The sequence below is a fragment of the Polypterus senegalus genome, chromosome 6 (assembly GCF_016835505.1).
Source record: "Polypterus senegalus isolate Bchr_013 chromosome 6, ASM1683550v1, whole genome shotgun sequence".
Lineage (NCBI taxonomy): Eukaryota > Metazoa > Chordata > Cladistia > Polypteriformes > Polypteridae > Polypterus > Polypterus senegalus.
In genome coordinates this window covers 15,100,501-15,119,677 of record NC_053159.1, presented here as the reverse complement: position 1 = coordinate 15,119,677, position 19,177 = coordinate 15,100,501, and the positions used below count along the sequence as shown (strand labels likewise).

The 19,177-nt window shown below is 39.7% G+C and overlaps 1 protein-coding gene across 3 annotated transcripts in view; it reads right to left on the bottom strand.

Annotated features, from left to right (window-relative positions):
- The window catches only part of vps13d (vacuolar protein sorting 13 homolog D), a 192,292-nt gene that overhangs the window by 9,406 nt on the left and 163,709 nt on the right, over positions 1–19,177 (bottom strand). For all 3 annotated transcript variants that reach the window (XM_039755421.1, XM_039755423.1, XM_039755422.1), the window contains one exon: positions 2,375–2,506. In XM_039755421.1, coding sequence (XP_039611355.1) covers positions 2,375–2,506 — 132 coding nt within the window. The remainder of the gene's footprint in view (positions 1–2,374; positions 2,507–19,177) is intronic.

Genomic DNA, 19,177 nt, shown 5'->3' with positions numbered 1-19,177 from the left:
AAACCCCATGTGACTAGACGTTTATGTTCCAAAAAGTCTGTTTTAAATTGGACTCCTAGCCTGATTAAGCAAGCTGTTATTTGCCAGTTCCTCTGTTAGAGAGACAACTAAACTAACTTAGAGTGTACCAAAGCATTTATGTGTTACATGGGGATAGTTTAGTGTTTTTCTGACTTGGTTTTTTAGTTTTTTCATCATCGTTATGGGTTTCACTGTACTTTTCCAGGTGCTCTGGTTACTTATTCCATTTTATATATACAGTGTATATACCCAGCCGGGACGCCAAGGAGGACCAGAGGAGGGCTTGCACCTCCTCCAGACCACGAGGGGGTGACCGTCCTGGTTGCACTGGGGACCATGGGTGCAGAGATTGGAAGCTCAACCTTGTAGGGACCTGTGGTCACCGCCAGGGGTCGTCACAGTGCCTGGACAGCCCTGGACCTTAGCACTTCCACCACACCAGGAAGTGCTGGGGGGAAGAAGACTGGGGACACCCGGAGGGCTTCCGGATGCGCAGCCAGCACTTCTGCCACACAGGGGAGTGCCGGGAAGCACCTGGAGCTCATCCGGGCATGTATAAAAGGGGCCGCCACCCTTCGTTCGATGACTGGAGTCGGGTGGAAGTGGACGGGAGTCTGGAGTTAGAGAAGTGGAGGCGGCCGGAAGGAAGGCACCGGGAAGAGAGGCCTGGACTTTGGGGGATCCCTGCTGGAGGCACTGGGTTGTGCACTTTGAACATTATAAATAAATATGTGTGTGTTGGGTGAGAAAACGTTGTCCCCCTGTCTGTGTCCGGGGCTTGTTTCACTATATATACTATATATATATCATCTGGTAACATCACTTGAAAAGAGGCCCACTGAATGAACAATCTAATTAAAAGTGCAGGCTCAGTTATGGAATGTATTCTGGACACCCTGGAGGTAGTAGCGGAGGAGAGAATTGAAACAAAACTGAAAACCTTTATGAACACAATGCTGCATATCCTCTCTGACACATTAAGGACTTTCAGCCAACAAATTATTCAGTGGAAGTGTGTCAAGAAACACTACGGGGCTTCCTTCATACCAACAGGCAATATGCCACCTTAATGCCTCGCTGTGACTGCAAGTCAGAAGTTTTCTTTCTTTTTAATTTTCTTGCTTTTTAGTCATTCTGGTGTGTCTACAGACCACAGTGTGTATACCTTTATCTATCTATGTGTGTATGTAGTATTTAAAGAGTTTCTGTATAAAGCCAACTGCCTCTCTGGGGACAAACAAAGTTGTATCTATCTATTTCCTAATAAGCACATCAGTGGGTCTGTCACTGAGGAAGATCCAATGTTTCAGCATTCAGTGTCATTTGCCAAGGTGTTTGCTCTGCTAGTTGACAGGATATAATTAAGGGTGCAAACTACACAGAAAAACACAAATCAATAGGAAAGAAGAGGTAGGTATTTATAGCTAAATTAAAAAGGTAATTGTCATATAAATATAAAAGTCACATTTCTGTGATTTTCTGAGTGCAGAAAATGAGACAAAAAAGACCAGCTAATTAAATGAGGTCAATCTGAGGTAAAATGACTCACTGATTATGAAACTGGTTGACACAGAAACACTGGAGCCAACTGGGGTCCCAAGGAATGAGTTTAAGAAACAATGGACTATCCCATTCCAGATGGTCCCTGCTTTGAACCTGCTGCCCACTCAATGCACCCAGATTTTAGTAAAGAGGGCGCGGGCAGCTGGCAGAAAAGCCTGCCACTGTACTGCCTTGTAGAAAAGGTTCTGTTCTGTAGATTCACATAACTTGGAATACATAAAATCCACTAGTGATTTAAAAATCACTTAGGGCTACAACCATTATCTTAAGAAATATGGGGAAGTGTTTTCATTTGCCTTTTATTTGTTTTAATTTATACCTCAGAAATTAAACAAAGCAGGGGGTGGAAACATGGATGTGTGCTCAGTTGGAGGCACTAAAAAGCTTTTTACCTCTAAATTGGAACTTACATTCTTAACAATCCTGCTGTGATTTAAAATTCAAAAACACAAGAGGAGAGGGAAGCAAAAATGTTATTAGAAGTCTGTTCTAGGTTCAGCCCAGGTTCAATTAGCTTCTGAGCAAGACAGACTTGCTCCTCACAGCAGACTCCTGCTCTTTCAGCATTCCTGTAACATTACTTTTAAAACAAACCTAAAGAAGCATTCTTCTGCCTTGGCTAATAATTGGAAACAGATGAGGCTACACACAAAACTGTGCCAGTAAGAATGAGTGCAAGAGGTTACAACCCATTTGAATCCATGCGGGCAGGCAGACCGACAGAATCAGCGCTCACAAAGTTGGACAGAAACAGTGCCGACTTGTATTTTGGAAGGATAATCTTACGTACAACTCAGACTGGATGTTGTCGGTGAGCCGAAAAAGCTGCTCTTGGCCTTCAGCCTGAATGGAATTGAATCGTGGCAGGAGCCCCTGGGGTCCTTTACAGCATCGTGGCTTTCTAACACGCTGGATGTTAAGCCTGTATAAACAAAGAGGAAAATAAATAATTAATTAACCAAAATATAAACTGAAAATTAATCATTAGATTTAACCTGGGCTTTCAATAATGTCAGGGTTATTACAGAAGTCAACAGAAGCCTCCAGGTACGTTTTCTTTACAGGTTGTCCCAAAAAAAAAGGCAAAACAACTCTGCTGCAGAATAAAACAAATTAAAATAACATCGCAAAAAAAAAAAAATCGGAATTAGTAATTCTGCCAAATGTGATGCTGCTCATCGGATGCTCAGGCTCTTAGAATCCGGAATTGAATTAAGTGGGTTTGAGAATATGCTAGTATGCATGAATTGCTTGGACTCTCACCACAAACAATCTCAGTTTGCTGGTTTTCACTGTGGTAAGCAATGAACCTGCAACATCTAGCTTACAATGGGCCTCAGGAGACGTTTCTTTATAGTTTTAGCTAAAGGAGGACTCTTGGTCCTGGCCAAGCAGATATTGCTTCTGAACACTGTGAGTGAATCACTTCCTGATGACGTCAGCCGAGCTCCCTACGTACTTAACTCCCATCATCCTTGGCAGCACCACACCAAAATGTATTTCACTTTTTGATGATTATCTTGGACTACAAACACCATTAAAAAGGCACATCAGTGACCTCACTTCCTGAGACTGCTTAGGAAGAATAACCTGGGTCAAAAGCTGCTAGTGTACTTTAACCGCTCCTCCATAGAGCGTGTGCTGACATACTGTATCACAGTGTGGTATAGAAGCTGCACTGTAGCAGACAGGAGGGGACTTCAGTATGTCATCAATGCAGCTCAGAAGACTGTTGGCTGCTCCCTACAAAACTTGATACTTCCCAAAAAATAGGTTGATGGACCCCTCACATATCCGGGCTTTCACCTGATAGAACTGTTGCCCTCTGGTAGGCCCTACAGATCCATCAAATTAGGGATGACCAGACTTGGGGACAGTTTCATAACTACATTGAATCTCAGCCTGTACAGAGCATCTCTCTGTGTGTCTATGTCCCTGTCCCCATCTCTCTTTTATAATCTCTCTCTCTCCAGCCCAGAAACCCCCCCCACCCCTAAAAACACTGTATTACTTTTATAGTTACTGTGTAAATGATTGTTTCTTGTTGCATTTGAAGTGGTAGTTGCTTTGTAATTTTGTTATACATGGTATAATGACAATAAAGGCTTCATCATGATCAATAAGAGCTTGTGGTTCTTCACAATGGTGCCTTATCTGTAAGACAGAGTTAACGCATGGCACAACCATACTTGTTTTTAATCTCAGAACAATACCATTAACACAAGTAGATTTCTCCATGAGTAACCCAGTTATATGGCCGTGTAAACCCTTAACCAGGTTACAGTTAAGGATTTTGTAGTCTGTGCATGTTTGTTGCACTCTGTTCGCCTGCACATGTGTTAGGTTCGACACACACTTTCAGAAGCCGCGAGTAGAAGGGTCCACAAGATAAATTTCCTGAGGCATGTGCTTCGGTGATTGCATTATTTATTCTTCTGGTTGAAATAATCTGTCTCAGTATTTCAGAAATTGTTACATTTATGTTAATGAGATGAGAACATAGTGGTAAAAGGTAACATGCATTACGTAGTCCGACTGATTTTTAAAGTAAACAATAATCTAACACAACACTTATCTCTCTATTATAAAAGAATGTCCCACGAGACGGGACTATGGCCAAGAGATTTTTTCAAGACCCACCCTCCTCTCAACCATTTTCAACCACGCCCATGGTCCTCTCACCTCTCATTCGTGTGAATACATTTTTACATTTTCCTCAATTTAAGTTCGCAATAAAAGAAGACTTATTATGCCCAAATCTTATTGAAGAATTTCATCCCAAAGGTTTAACAACAGAAGAAATGAGTACACAGGCAATCCTAGCACCGAGAAATGATGAAGTCAAACGAATTAACGCAAAAACTGTCAAGCGGTTACACGGCAAATTGGTTAAATGTGTATCAATAGACTATGCTGAAAAAGTTGGTCGGTGATGGTGCAGAAGATGAAAACATCAACTTACAATATCCCATAGAATATCTACAACCGTTAACATCGTCCGGTCTTCCACTGGCCTAATTACTGTTGAAAGAAGCATGTATCTCAATGTTATTTGTGCAATTTATGTCTGAGTGATGAGCTATGCAATAGAACAAGATTAGCTGTATTCAAAATTGGTTGAACAATTCTGATGTAAAATTCTAGCAGGAGACAAGAAAGGTAATGTAGTACATCTTCCACGGATAACATTAGACACCAAAGGAGATCTTGATATGCCATTGATATTAAAACGTTTACAGTCTCCCGTTAGAATAGCTTTTGCTATGACAATTAACAAATCACAGGGAGAAACAGTCGAAAAAGTCAGTTTATTTATTAGACAGAAAGAAACGATATTCACTCACAGGCAGTTATACAGTACGTTGCGTTATCACCATGTAAGCCCAAACATGGAATCAAAATTCAATGCGATATTGACGAAAAGTTAATTAAAAAAATTGTTTTTACTGAAGTTTTACAGTAAAAGTGTAAGTTTAAAAAGTATTTGCGTGTTAATTTCAAAGCCAAACAGAATGAAAATGTATAATGCAACAAATACCTCTAACGCAACATGAAACATAACTTTCTTTCAATTTATTACGTTTTACTATTTTTACTGTGGTTAATTACTCGCTGTAATGTAAAACAGTTAGTTCTATTATGCATATTTAACAATTCCCATGAAAATAACAATCTGTTTAAATTGTACATCCGCTTCCCCATACGCAAGTGGCAGAACCGCGAAGAGGCTAGCACGTAGTGCCTGCCCGGGGGTTGGCGAGCAAAGCGAGCAGGGGGCAGAGCCCCTAGTCTTATTGAATTAAAAATACCTGTGTCATTATTATTGTAGCAGCCCTGGGTGTAAGGCAAGAAGCAGACCTGATGTACCAGTATGCTCTTTCTTTACAAGGTTCAATTGCACATCCAAGAAGAAAGGAGTGTACTGCATGCAATTCAGTAACAGAAATTTATAAAGTCTTTTAGTTTTAGTTTTAATCCAGCTATTTGCTACAGATATGTTGAAAAATTGTGATCAGGTGACATACCAGCCAGTATCCATACCATAAATCATCAACAGCTCAGGTCAAGGATGGATGTTATTTATTTCACAGCACATGAAGAAGGACTGAAGGAATTAATAAAACACAAGAAAACAATCACAGGCTTAATATCCTTCTATATCCCAAACACATGAAGGTTGGATTAATTGGCAAGTACATCGTTTTCTCCCATGACCAAGTGTAGGTGTGCCCTGGTATGGAGTGGCATACCTTCCTGATATGGTTTCATAGTCACTAGCTCTCTCTCTGACCTTGAACTTGATAAGCGGTGTCAAAAGATGGAAGAAATTAATTACCTATCTTAGATTTCTGTTGGGGAGATCAAATTTTTTTTTTCATTTTACCCTTTTTAGAATATCTCAACAGCATATAGCAGAAGAAATGCTTTCTAGTTCACCTCCACTGCACAACTGAATAGAGAGGCAGTTCCTCAGAAAGGCCAAACTTGGTAGTCACTCCTCCTACCAATGACCTCTTTTCTGGCTACCATTGTGGTGCTGAACTCCAGAGCTGAGGAATTTCTACATCTGTCTTAAATCTTTCCTGTGGTCATTATATTAGCTGATGGTTTCCAGTCAATTCACAAAGACGGCACTGTGCTGAGTCTCTCTTTCCGTTTTTCTCTTTCTGCAACAGGGCAGTGTGCCAACAGCTGTTACTGTTCATCCAGCCATGGCTAAACTGAGTGCCATCATCTTATAGCGTGACTCGTAGAGTCGGCAGGGCTGACAAGATGCAGTATCAGGTCCCCATGGACCAAACTGGCCAGAATGTGGCAGTTCTGACCTTTAGCTCTGAAGGAATACTGGAGGAGAAAGGCTTCTATTTGCTCGCATTGAATTGATATTGACAAAAACCTGTTAGTTTCAGGCATCTAAACTCTCAAACTAACCTTGAGTTCATATTCTTTGAGGCTAGAACTTTGGCAACTCATCCTGCACATAATAAACCAAAAATGTAGTGAAAGCCATCATTAAGGGTAAAAGAAGAACGTGTTCTAGTGCCAGTTAAAGAGGGAAAACTGTTTCCAAATAGCAGCACTAGTATTTGGGAGTTCAGGCACTTACAATGCCAACAGTTGTAAACAGGAAAAGAAAATACAAAGTAGGAACAAGAGAAGGGATGTACTTGCACAGACTTTGCAGAGAAATATTGTGGAAACTGACTTAAATCTTTGCATTTGGTGAAATATCTTCATTCTGAATAAAAGACACTTGGCTATATATTGCAAATACATAACAGGAAATAATAGGTTGAAATGCCATACATATGCAAGTGGGACATTTCATTTTGGCATGGTTTTATTGTGTCATAATTAAAGACACAACAACCAAATGACTGATTTCTTTTCACTACAGCACTCAAATTTTTTGTTTCAATTTACTGTGCAATACAAAAGCGCATTGCAATTTCATTCATGTCCATGGATCACATTTCATAACTGAAAGCAAAGCAAACGTATTGCATTTTGCTAAGCGGCAGCTCCATGTGTATTGCATTTCGATTCGAGACCACACTTTCATCATGCCAAAACTAAAAGTAATCAAATAACCGATCAACATCAAAAGGCAGGGCAAGAGGCGTCAACAGTTGAGGAAAGAGTAGTTCCACTTCTAAACATTTCTGTATTCTGGCAGTGAGCATACGTTTAGTTAATATGGACTGGGGAGAGGTTAACTGAAATAGCAAAAAAGTATGGTTTAGATCTCGTGGAAAAGGTTTACTCTTACAGTATATTAAGTTATTATCTTTCTATACATTTTAAATTAAGCAGTGTAGTTAAAATTTGCAAGGTGTGGGTTGTTAGCGAATTTAACTAAAAACTGATTGAAGTGAAAGATTTGTTAGCGTCACTGAGCTTGGTATCTTCGTAGCTTTTTATTTATATTCTCTGTGATAAGCAGATATTATATAAGTTTTTCCCGTCAGTCGACACATGAAAGAATGAAATACTCAGTTAGATCACCAGCTTCCACCCATTCTGTGAGACGACTGATCTCCTGCCTTATCAACTCCTTTCCAAGCAGAACGCACTCGTGATTGGAATGGTTCTTTTGTCAACTGTTGATGTCACCTGCCCCAAAGTCTGATGCTGATTGGTCATTTGATCTCATTTAGTTTTGACACAATTAAAGCATGGTCTCAAATCGAAATGCAATACACATGGAGCCGTCACTAAACAAACAGTAATACGTCTACTTGGCTTTTAGTTACGACACGGAATCTATGGACATGAATTTAAAATGCAATGCACTTTTGTACTGTATTTTAAAGTGAAACAAAAATTGCATGCCATAGGGAAAAGCAATCATTCGGTATACATTTTTTTTTTAATAATCACATGATAAAACCATACCAGAATTAAATAGCCCATAATGCATATATATATATATTATATATATATATATATATATATATATATATATATATATACACATATATATATATATATATATATATATATATTATATATATATATATATATATATATATATATATATATATATATATATATATATATATATATATATATATATATATATATATATATATATATATATATAGTATTTTAACATAGTTAACACATTGGACTGCATTTAATATTGGCACTACTATTCTTTCATTGAACACTGCTGAGTGACATTTGATAATGATACTGTCCTTTTCACTCATCCATTTGATAGGAACTGCTTAACTGATAAACATTTTCTAAAATAGTTACCAGATAATCCAAATTTAAAAAAAAATAAATTAGCATGGCTAATACTGAACAAACAGTTTATGGGAAGCACCGGCACCATGCATGTGTTATGCAAGGACAATGGTCACTTGTTAGATGGCTTGGATTCCTGTTCCACCAAAACTAGGTTGTGAAAGCTGCAGTTTGTGTGTCTACTGCAATAAGGGCCAATAAATAATTAGAGATAAATTATGAAATGTGTAATCATATAATACTAATTGCTTTCTTGGCAAAAGCATGAACTTGTTGACTGCGCTGAGTCAGGTTTTAGTCCCAGTGACCATAAATTGGATTTAGTGGGATTGAGAATTTTATGTTAGGCACAGTACTTCCACCATCTGTGAACAATGCTCTGCCTGATATTTCTAAGAAAGAACAAAAAAAAAAAAACAATAAAATGATATCTTTCGTACTATCTGTGATATTATGATGATGGATACACATAGGACCTGCTTTGAAAATGCCCTTACCAAAATTAAGATCTTAACATTCTGACAGCACTAAACATGATGCCACTTTGCTGCCCAATATATCTATACGCGGTGTGCTCAAAAAATACGGTGAATTTAAAAAAAAAAAAAAATAAACGTTTATTGCAGTAAAAGGTTTACAACTACGAGTCACCCTCAAAATACTCTCCTCCACTTCGAATGCACTTATCCCAACGCTCCTGCCACTCTGTAAAGCAGTTCTGGAGGTTTTCTTTCGAGAGGGTCTTTAGTTAGCCTGTTGTGGCTGCCTGGATGTCCTCAATGGATTGAAATCGTTTGCCTTTCCTGGTCTTTTTCAATTTAGGGAACAGCCAGAAGTCGCATTAAATAAGTTGGATGCAGACACAGCATAATGTTTTTATTCGACAGAAATTGTCGTACTAGAAGGGATGTGTGACAAGGAGTGATGTCATGATGAAGAATAAAACCGTTTCAACATTTTCCTCGGTTTTTGTTGTTGAAGGAAGTCCTGATCTTTTCTCGTCTTCAACCGAGTCAGATCCATTATGAAATCGATCAAACCACTTATAAAGAGTCTTAATTGTCGGTGCAGTGTCACCATAATCCGATTTTAACATCTGATGGGTTTCTTGAGCTTTTTGCAATTTGAAACAAAATTTCATGTTAATACACTGCTCGATAGCCATTATTAACGAGAAACTTAAAAAACACACTTGAACTCAACAGTGGCTCACAAACGACTGACAGTATCAAAGAAGCTGAAACTTGTCACAAACTCGGCTCTAGGATGGACACGTCAGAACCGGCATTGAATTGTTTGCCGTTCCTCTTGGATGGCGCTCTGCATCAACATTCGCCATACTTTTTGATCACACCTCATATACACATATACAGAAATACACATATGCATTTATATTTTAAGTTTTTGTGTAGTAGAAGAAAAACCTGCAACAGACATGGTGTAAATGAGTATCATTTTGTTAGAAGTGTGAGGTCATAACTTTAAAGCAGTTTCAGGGCATCACAGCAATTACAGACATAGAATGTGAAGATGTGCAGTCAGTACCTTTCATGTTATATAACATATGCAAACACACTTAAACATTAAAAGTAGAGACTTTTCATTTTCTATCTGAAAGCAAATATTTTAATGTTTAACACAAACATCACTTTCATTAATTCCATCAAAATCAGAAGGGCTACAGGGAAAAAAATGTGTCTTGTGTCCAAAAGACACTCGCATAAGGCTGGTAGTTTTGAATTCTCCCTGAGTGAGGATTAACCCCTTCCGGGTTTAGTTCCTGACTTGAGAGCAGTGCTGTGGAGATGGGCTCTCGCATTACCAAGAATGTTCTGTTACTGAAAAAAAAACTGTCTCAAACTTGTTTTTCTTTTGCTATAAAATACTAAAATCAGAGTAAGCTCTTAAGCAATTTCTACAGCGATAGTTTGTCTGCCGTTCTTAAATACATCATCAATGCATGAAATTGTCCTCTTTTCTCAATGTCTATGGACATATTTGACAATCTTAATCCACACGGCATTTCAGTGATTAGTATAATTCTCAACATAATGTGTCAATATTTTTTCTGTGAGCTTTTGCCAAATGGAACACTTCGGTTTGCAAAAGGTCATGTTGCAAGTCAGAGGTCTTCCATGATACAATTTGACAGGGGAAAGGTTATCTCTTATGTGAGTACACAACAAGACACTTAATTATTATACATGACAAATGATGCTTGGGATACAACAAACAACAAGCAAGTTAAAACTTCATGCTTTTCTCACTGAGATAACTTAAGTTGTATTTTTACTTTTTGTTTTAATCTCATGATGTTATAGGATACTTGATGAAAGTATTAATATTTAATGGTTCATGTCTTTAAATAATATATGATCTTTCACAAATGAGAGAGACCATTTAGTCTTTCAAGCTAATTTTTGTTAAGCTAATAGCAACGCTATTCCAATATCTCATCCAAGAACTTTTTAAGAATTGTCAAAAAGTTCTGACTTAACTCTGTGACTTAGTAGATCTATCTATCTATCTATCTATCATTAATGTTCACTGGGGGTCCTCGGGTAGATTTCTGTTTAACTGAATGTTCCTGCCTTGTGCCCTGTGCTGGCTGGGATAGAGTACAGCCCCAAATAATCTCATGACCCTGGTTTGAATTAAGCAGGGTTAAAAAAAAAAAAAATGCCATGAAAGAATTCTGCTGATTCATCTGTATCAATATCTGAGAACTCTGAAGGGGCCCAGACCAAGATTCAAACTTAGTTAGTTAGTGAAAGCTCTAACAAGCCAAATAGTTAAATACCAAGTTTTATTATCAGCAAGGACAGTCTTCTAATTAGGAAACTGGTTGGAAGGAAAACCTGCAGCTACTGTGGCCCCTCAGGACAGCAACTGAGGACCCCTGCTATAGATAAACAAATAAAAGGTACATGAATAGATAGTAATAAATTGAAATACATAGTGAGAAATAAGTAAATAAATGATAACAACTACTTATAATAAAAAACAACAGTAGTAGCAAATGTAACAAATGCACTGCATATAACTAAACTACTAGAAGTAGATCTGATTGATGTCAGGTAGCACAGAGATCAGAGTCCGGACAGCCAAGGGGTAGTAGCGTAGCGACTGCAGTACCTGCAGGAACTGGTTCAGATACTGCAGAACCTTATGTCAGATGGAAATGGGACCAAAAGACAGTGGGGTGGATGGTAGCGGTCCTTCACAATGCTATAGGCACTACGGATGAAACACTTGATAAAGATGTCTTTAATGGAGGGCAGAGAGGACCCAATGATCTTTGCTGATGTGTGGACTATGCATTGTAGGAGCTTGTGTTCAGAGACACTGCAGTGCCCAAAGCAGACGGTGATGCAGCAGGCCAGTACACTATCTATGGCACCCCTGCTGAACTGAGGTGAGAAAGTAGGATGGGTTTGGGGGGTAAAGGTGGGCTTGCCTTTCTCTGCCGCGGAAGGAAATGGAGATACTACTGTCTCTTTTTAGGCTATGGAGGTGTTGTTAATTGAGCAAGTATGGACAGCTGGCATGTGCACACCAAGAAATGTAGTGCTCTTGACCAATTTCACTACAGAATTCTGAATGTGCAGTGAGGTGTGGACAGCATGGGTTTTCCTGAGGCCAGCCATTATTTATCTTATCCATGTTAAGAAGTAGACTGTTGCACTTGCAATGGTCTGCCAATCACTGCATCTCCATTCTGTAAGCTGACTCATGCCCCGCTAATGAAACCCACCATCATTGTGACCTCAGCAGACTTAATGATGGTGTTAAGCTGTTTGCAGACGTACCCAGTGGTGAGTCAGCAAAGTAAACAGATGTCTGGTGTTTGATGGGAAGATTAACTGAAGCTCCTGACCTGTATTGACATGATTTTATCCATTGCACTGCTGCCACATGATTGGACTGATTAGATAACTGAATGGGCAAGCAGGTGTGCAGGTCTTCCTAATGGTTTGCTCGGTGAGTATATGGTTCTTAGGTGTTTTTACTACAAATGAAATAGTCCAGATGACTGAAAGTGATCTCAAATATTAAACTAACAAAAAAAAAAAAAAAAGATCATCTTGAAATGGCAGCAGCCACGTCAGACTCAAGCTAAAATGGGCGGGTGAATTCTGACAGTCGTACTGCTGTGTGCTACAAATGGCAAATCAGGCAGAACCTCAAATAAGCAAGAGACTTAATGGATGCTGTGAAGACTCAAGAAATGAAGAATATGGGAAAAAATAAAATAGAATCAACCCTTGGGGGGGTCGGGCAAATGATTCTTATCTTTTAAACTGCCAACAAAGGCACTTCTATAATTTCATTCCTGTGAAGAGATATTTTTCTCAAATTTCAGGTGCCTTTAAAACAAGGAAGCATCTCAGTTTCAAGGTCTTTATTGCCCTACTGGTAATAGACTAAGACTTCCAGTTTAGCTTGTGTTTGCCAGTTTCTGGTTTCCGCCCTCTTCCTCTCCCTCAGCAGGCACGGTTCAACTCTAGGTCAACCTCCGGGGCTGGCGCTGGTCCAGACAACAGTCATTTGAAGCAAACAAACAGCCTTTCGCTCTTCCTTGTGGTGAATTGCTGCAGGCGGGGGAGAACTGAGCTCACCTTCTTAAAGCCCTTTCATTCAAACAGAACGGCCGCACAAAAACAGCTCCGTCTGATGAAAAGGATCTTTTTTTGCCAAAGTCTTTAGTGACAACCTTAGAAGCTGACAACAAGATATGTTGTTTTGTCTTTATTTTCCACTCAGAATTACTGATCAAGTGATTCCAGCATAATGAGATAATCCTCAAATGCTGCATCAAAGCATCTTTGGAATCAAATGTGGCAGAAAAGGAAAAAAAAAAAAAATACACGACAGAGCAGTAAAAGCTGACAAACATGGCACATTTTAAATTGCTCAATGCTAAAAAGGAATTTATAGTGAATTAAAAAAAAAATGCCTTCGGGAGTTTAACAGCAGCTACCCACAGAGAAGCATGCATGCCATGTACAGTCATGCCCAGGAATTAATGGGGTGGCAGATTGAACGAGGTATCACAACGGTGAAACCCAAGGACCAAAATTTAGGCAAAAACGCATAGAAAGGAGACAAGATGAGCCCCAGGAGCCTGTGTGCTTTGTTCGAGGTCTGTAATTGAGCTGGCTTTGGATAACAGCCTAGTGCTTTGGGGAAGGGGGAGTGCTGAGTGACTGGAGAGTTCATTTGGAGGGCAAAAGGCCACAGCATGAGTATGGACAATCCCATAATCCTCCTGATGCTCTCATTTCCACCGACTGCAGTCTGTTTCTCATTTATTTGTTTATTTCCTGTTTGCAGCTTTTGATTTGCATTGAACTTTAAGACAACCCTGCAATGGGAGAATGTAACCCAAGGCAAGTTGGAACAGTTTATGTATTCATACACAAGGCAGGTAAAGCACACACGTCTGACAGAAATGGGAGAAATCTGCAACTCCAAAAAAATAAAAAAATGATTTTCTTTACAGACGACCAAACTTGCACCTTTCCTTTGAGAAATGATAATTTACAGAGTGCTGCACCCATCGAAAATTATTCTTTTCTCACTGTGCTCAGCCAAGTGGGAGACACCCTTCTGCCTGACCTCCGTTTGAACTCATAGGGAGGGCTGCTATGATCACCTGACCATAAGACAGAATCCATGATCAACCAAGCTTTCTCTCTCCATCCCAGGTCAGGCCTGTGTTTATCAAGCATCTCAGCTCAGAGTACAAAAATGGTCCTAACTGGGAACAAAGTCTCAGAATGTGCAAAAGTTCGCTGATGACACTGCCATTGTGGGCTGCATCAGGAGTGGGCCGGAGGAAGAGAATAGGAACCTAATCAAGGACTTTGTTAAATGGTGCAACTCAAACCACTTACACCAGAACACCAGCAAAACCAAGGAGCTGGTGGTGGATTTTAGGAGGCCCAGGCCCCTCATGGAACCTGTGATCATCAGAGGTGACTGTGCAGAGGGTGCAGACCTATAAATACCTGGGAGTGCAGCTGGATGATAAATTGGACTGGACTGCCAATAATGATGCTCTGTGTAAGAGAGGACAGAGACGACTATACTTCCTTAGAAGGCTGGCGTCATTCCACATCTGCAATAAGATGCTGCAGATGTTCTACCAGACGGTTGTGGCGAGGCCCTCTTCTACGCGATGGTGTGCTGGGGAGGCAACATAAAGAAGAGGGATGCCTCACCCCTGGACAAACTGGTGAGGAAGGCAGGCTCTATTGTAGGAATAAAGCTGGACAGTTTAACATCTGTGGCAGAGCAATGGACGCTGAGCAGGCATCTGTCAATCATGGAGAATCCACTGCATCCACTGAACAGGATCATCTCTAGACAGAGGAGCAGCTTCAGCGACAGACTGCTGTCACCGTCCTGCTCCACTGACAGACTGAGGAGACCCCACACTATGCGACTCTTCAATTCCACCGGGTTATGGCTGCTGGGGGGTTTTAAACGTTAACATTATTCAAAGTTATTGTCTGTTTTTACCTGCATTTTTATTACTCTTTAATTTAATATTGTTTTTTGTATCAGTATGCTGCTGCTGGATTATGTGAATTTCCCCTTGGGATTAATAAAGTATCTATCTATCTATCTATCTATCTATCTAAATTTGGTCCTACAGATGGAGTGGTGGCTCTGTGGATAAATGATTTGGGCTGGTAACTCAAAGATTACTGCTTTGAATCCTGGCAGTGACAGAAGGAATGCTACTCCGTTGGGCCCTTGAGCAAGGCCCTTAACCTGCAACTGCTCCAGGGGCTCTGTACAGATCGCTGACCCCGCACTCCACCCCTAAAACTCCAAGTAAGTTGGGGTAAGCGAAAAAGAGAATTTCCCCTCTGGGGTTAATACAGTCTACCACCAGCACTTCTCTTAGAAGTAGGTGTGTGGCAGTCCAGGTTAGCTCCATGGTCCCTGGCAGCTTGAACCCGGATCCGTCCGTTCAAAACTGAAGATGAGTAGTGCTTTTATTACAAACCAAACAAGAAAGTGTTCAAAGTGCAATGCTTCATCCAATTAATAAATAATCTATAAAACCAGCGTCTGTATGGGAGTTAAAATCCAAAACATCATCAAACAACAAAAATGGAATAAAGCCATGAAGTCATTGCCTACTTTCTGCCCTCTCTCTCTGCGTCCGAGCCCAGTGTGGCTTCTTCCATTGTCTCTCCAGCTCTCCACAACAGTCTTGCAGCTGGCAGGAATATCAGCAGCAGTGGTCCCCACTTCCAATTCTTATCCCAACTGCCAAAAATGCTCTGAGCTGGCTGTCCCTCCATCTTCTACTACGTTTTCTGAGCATCTTCAGGATCCCTAAGAAGGCACCACCACCATCATACCCCACTTATTCAGCTGGGGACGATCCACCCCTAAAGTGCTGATCAATCACTCCTCTGTGCTACTGACCGCTCTGCCTCTTCTCCCTCACACTACCTCAGCCCACCGATACTGCCCTGTCACTCGCGGTTTTCTTCTGTTCTCCCCTCTGTTTCCTGTTCAGGCTTCTTAATACACTTTTCAAAGGATGCAGGAGCGGTGGTGCGTATTTTAGCCACCAATGTGCTAATTAGGGAGTCGGCTTGACTGCATCCACCTGTACATGAACGCACGCTCATTCACACCCTGGAGTCACGCCGCCACGTTACCACACTCACATCTACACTCTGCATAAGCCTGAGCACATATATTTATTTATTTAAAGTGGCACAATCCCCACGGACCTTGCTATATCATAAGGTATAAAAGCATTTTATCAATTTTCCTAATTTAGGAAACTATTACTAATTTCACCAGGATTTAGGAGAGCTTGTGAGATGTCCTAACTCGCTAGGAGCTTCCAGAAGATGGTGTTCAGATAGAGGTCAGTATGTGCATCCCTGGAAAGGCAGAATCCTTTGGGAACGTTGGACAATAATGAACTTGTAAAAAGAAATCGATCTGAAGGAGATGAAATAAGGAGATGTACATCACATGATTGCTACATCTACGCAGAGAAGCCATATGCTGTCAACCAAAATTAAAGTGTTGGTAATGTTATGGTTTTTAGCCATGCAGAGAATGCAGCTATGCAATAGCAATGATTTAGGCATGTTACAACCAACAGCTTCTCTAATTTTACAACCTTGAACAATGCGTGAGCTAATATACGTAATATATATTATTATAATATACGTAAGATAATACTAAAGCAAGCTGCCTTTGTGCAAATCACTGGTTCTCCTGGAGTTTTTTGTTGTGATTGATGTCACGCACGTAAAGGCCATTGTTTGAAGTGTGTATGAACATGCATATGTCAAGCACAAATGATATCACAGTCTTAACATTCAGGTGGTCATGAATGTAAACTATAAGGAAGATAGATGATGATGATGATGATGGGTGGGTGATTGGAACTGAAACGTCACACAGGTACCCTAAGCTTAGTATTACACGAAATCCTTGAACATTCAAATTACACGCAAGGACTCCCAGGGCGCTGAATAAATAGCAGAAGATAAAGGGCGATCACAGAGAGAGACAAAGCATGCAATTGTTGAAGATGATCGGGAACACTGGAAGAGTGAACACAATTACAGAAACAGCACAACAATAGCATGTTTCAGTAATTTATTTTATGAGGTGTCACATGTGGCCTAAACAGTGGAAAGTTCGGCTGTGAATCATTTACTGTTAAATAAAAATGCCCGTTATGAAGCTTACTCTTACTTGGTGGGTGTCTTGGTCTGTCCCATCATTCTTAATGCTGTTATGGAGTGACCCGGTTCAATGCATGATTCTAGAGTACTTCATGAGAGCGGCATGAATCTTTTACTTGAATATAATCATGTCCTTTTGAATGTCATTACTTTTATTATCTTTGTAGTGCAGCCTTAGTGTTAGTATCAGAAAACTACAACGCCACATCATTATTTCCAAGGAAACCTCTACATGAGTGACATTTGTGGCTCGGGATGCCATAATATTGTGACGTTATTCACACCCAAACATGAACTCCTACTCCTCGCTAGGAGTGGATGTGGGATGCGTCACAATTAATTCTCACTGTCCTCCTCTGGGATAGCACAAATTCTTACCCTAGTCAGAATTTTAGTGCAATTCCTAGGAGTAATTCTGAGAGTTTCAATTAAAATGGGCACAGAGTACTGTATCTAGCGTGACTATCCACTCAAAGTCAGTTGAATTAGGGCTTTTCAGCCAGGATGCCTTGAGCTGCCACAACAGAAGTGTGAAAAAGCAAGTACACCCCATGAAATGTTTTTCTTTAACATAAAATCTTCACTTAAACAGACGATATGCCATTAAGTCCATCAAACTTGTCTGGTTAGTTAATTTTTAATTATCACTGTTAAATTTTTCTTAATATTTAAGTCATACGCTTTGTAAATGTCACCTGCAACAATTTATAGCATGGCAGCTTTGTCGCAGATCCATTTCACATTAACCCAATTTGTACTCTTTTTCCCTTGTAACAAAATCCAATTTTGTAACTCACCACTGACACCCATGCCATACATCTCACAAGACGTCTACTACTTCTCTTGCTTTCTTTTACTGAATTCCAACCCGGACATTAAAATGTGTGCTCCCTGGAGCCCCTAAACTTTTTTTTTTTTTTCCCCGATTATGCCTGATTTGTTAACAGCATTTAGTATTACATTAAACAATGCAAATAAAGTCAGGAAAAATTATCCTATATTTAAAATATAAAATCCAGTTAAAGCTAAGTGTAACCTGCTCTCAGTAGGACGTAGTAATGTGTATGTGATCTGTAATGTATACAGTACATTGTGAGAAAAACTAATTAAATAATTAAAATGTAAATAAAAAGGCAGTACCAACAAGAGATCCACCAATCAAGTCTGTTCTAGCAGACACAAGATGGCGATGACATGGGTACTTCCCAACGCCAAACAACTGAGAAGATGCCCACTAAACACTTGGAGAAGAATGTTCGTACGAGATCTGAAGGCGCTGAACATCAGCTGGGACGAATCTGAGACCCTTGCCAAAGACCTCAGGAAATGCTGGAGGACGCTTGTTGCCTCATATGCGATGTAGCATAGGAGGATCTCAGACTAAGTCTAGCAATTTTGTTAAATGAAATTGATTATGCTCAATTGAAACAAAGAAAAGGAATATTAAAAAGTGCAATAATTCTAAAACAGTAAAACTTACAGGCCTCAAAACAATAAGAAAAAGAAAGAAAGAAAGAAATGTTGCTTATTCTTTCTTGGTTTACAGTACTGGATTTAAAACAAGTTATCAAAACATAATATTAACAAAGCGCAAGTTTAGTATTTTGAGATACAACATACTTTAGAAGAGTTTACTTTCTAAACCATAGGAGTAAAGCAGGTTTTACAGTCCTTCGGGCCTTGCCAATATAAACTGAAAGGCCTTGGATCCCCTCAGGCATGAATGAGTGCTACATTGGGGATAGGCATAAACCTATTGAAGTTGCTGGGTGTTACTTTAGGACAGACGCAAAGAGGGGAAAAAAAAAAAAAAAAAGATGTCTCCTGGCACAAAAATATCTTAAAACTAATGGAGCAGGAGATTTATTTCTGAAAGGGCTTCCTCCATAACTTTTAACACTTTACTACAATCACTATATAGAAAACTGGAAAGAAATTGCTCTAACTCCTCAGTATCTCCTAATAGCAGTAGAAAATTCAAAATTGATTACAAACACTTAGGAATCACAGTCTAATGTAGGCAAAATGAAAATTAATTATAGTATAAATACAAGATGGGAAACACTGTCTTACACTGTGTCTTGACACAGTATTCTCTTTGTCTA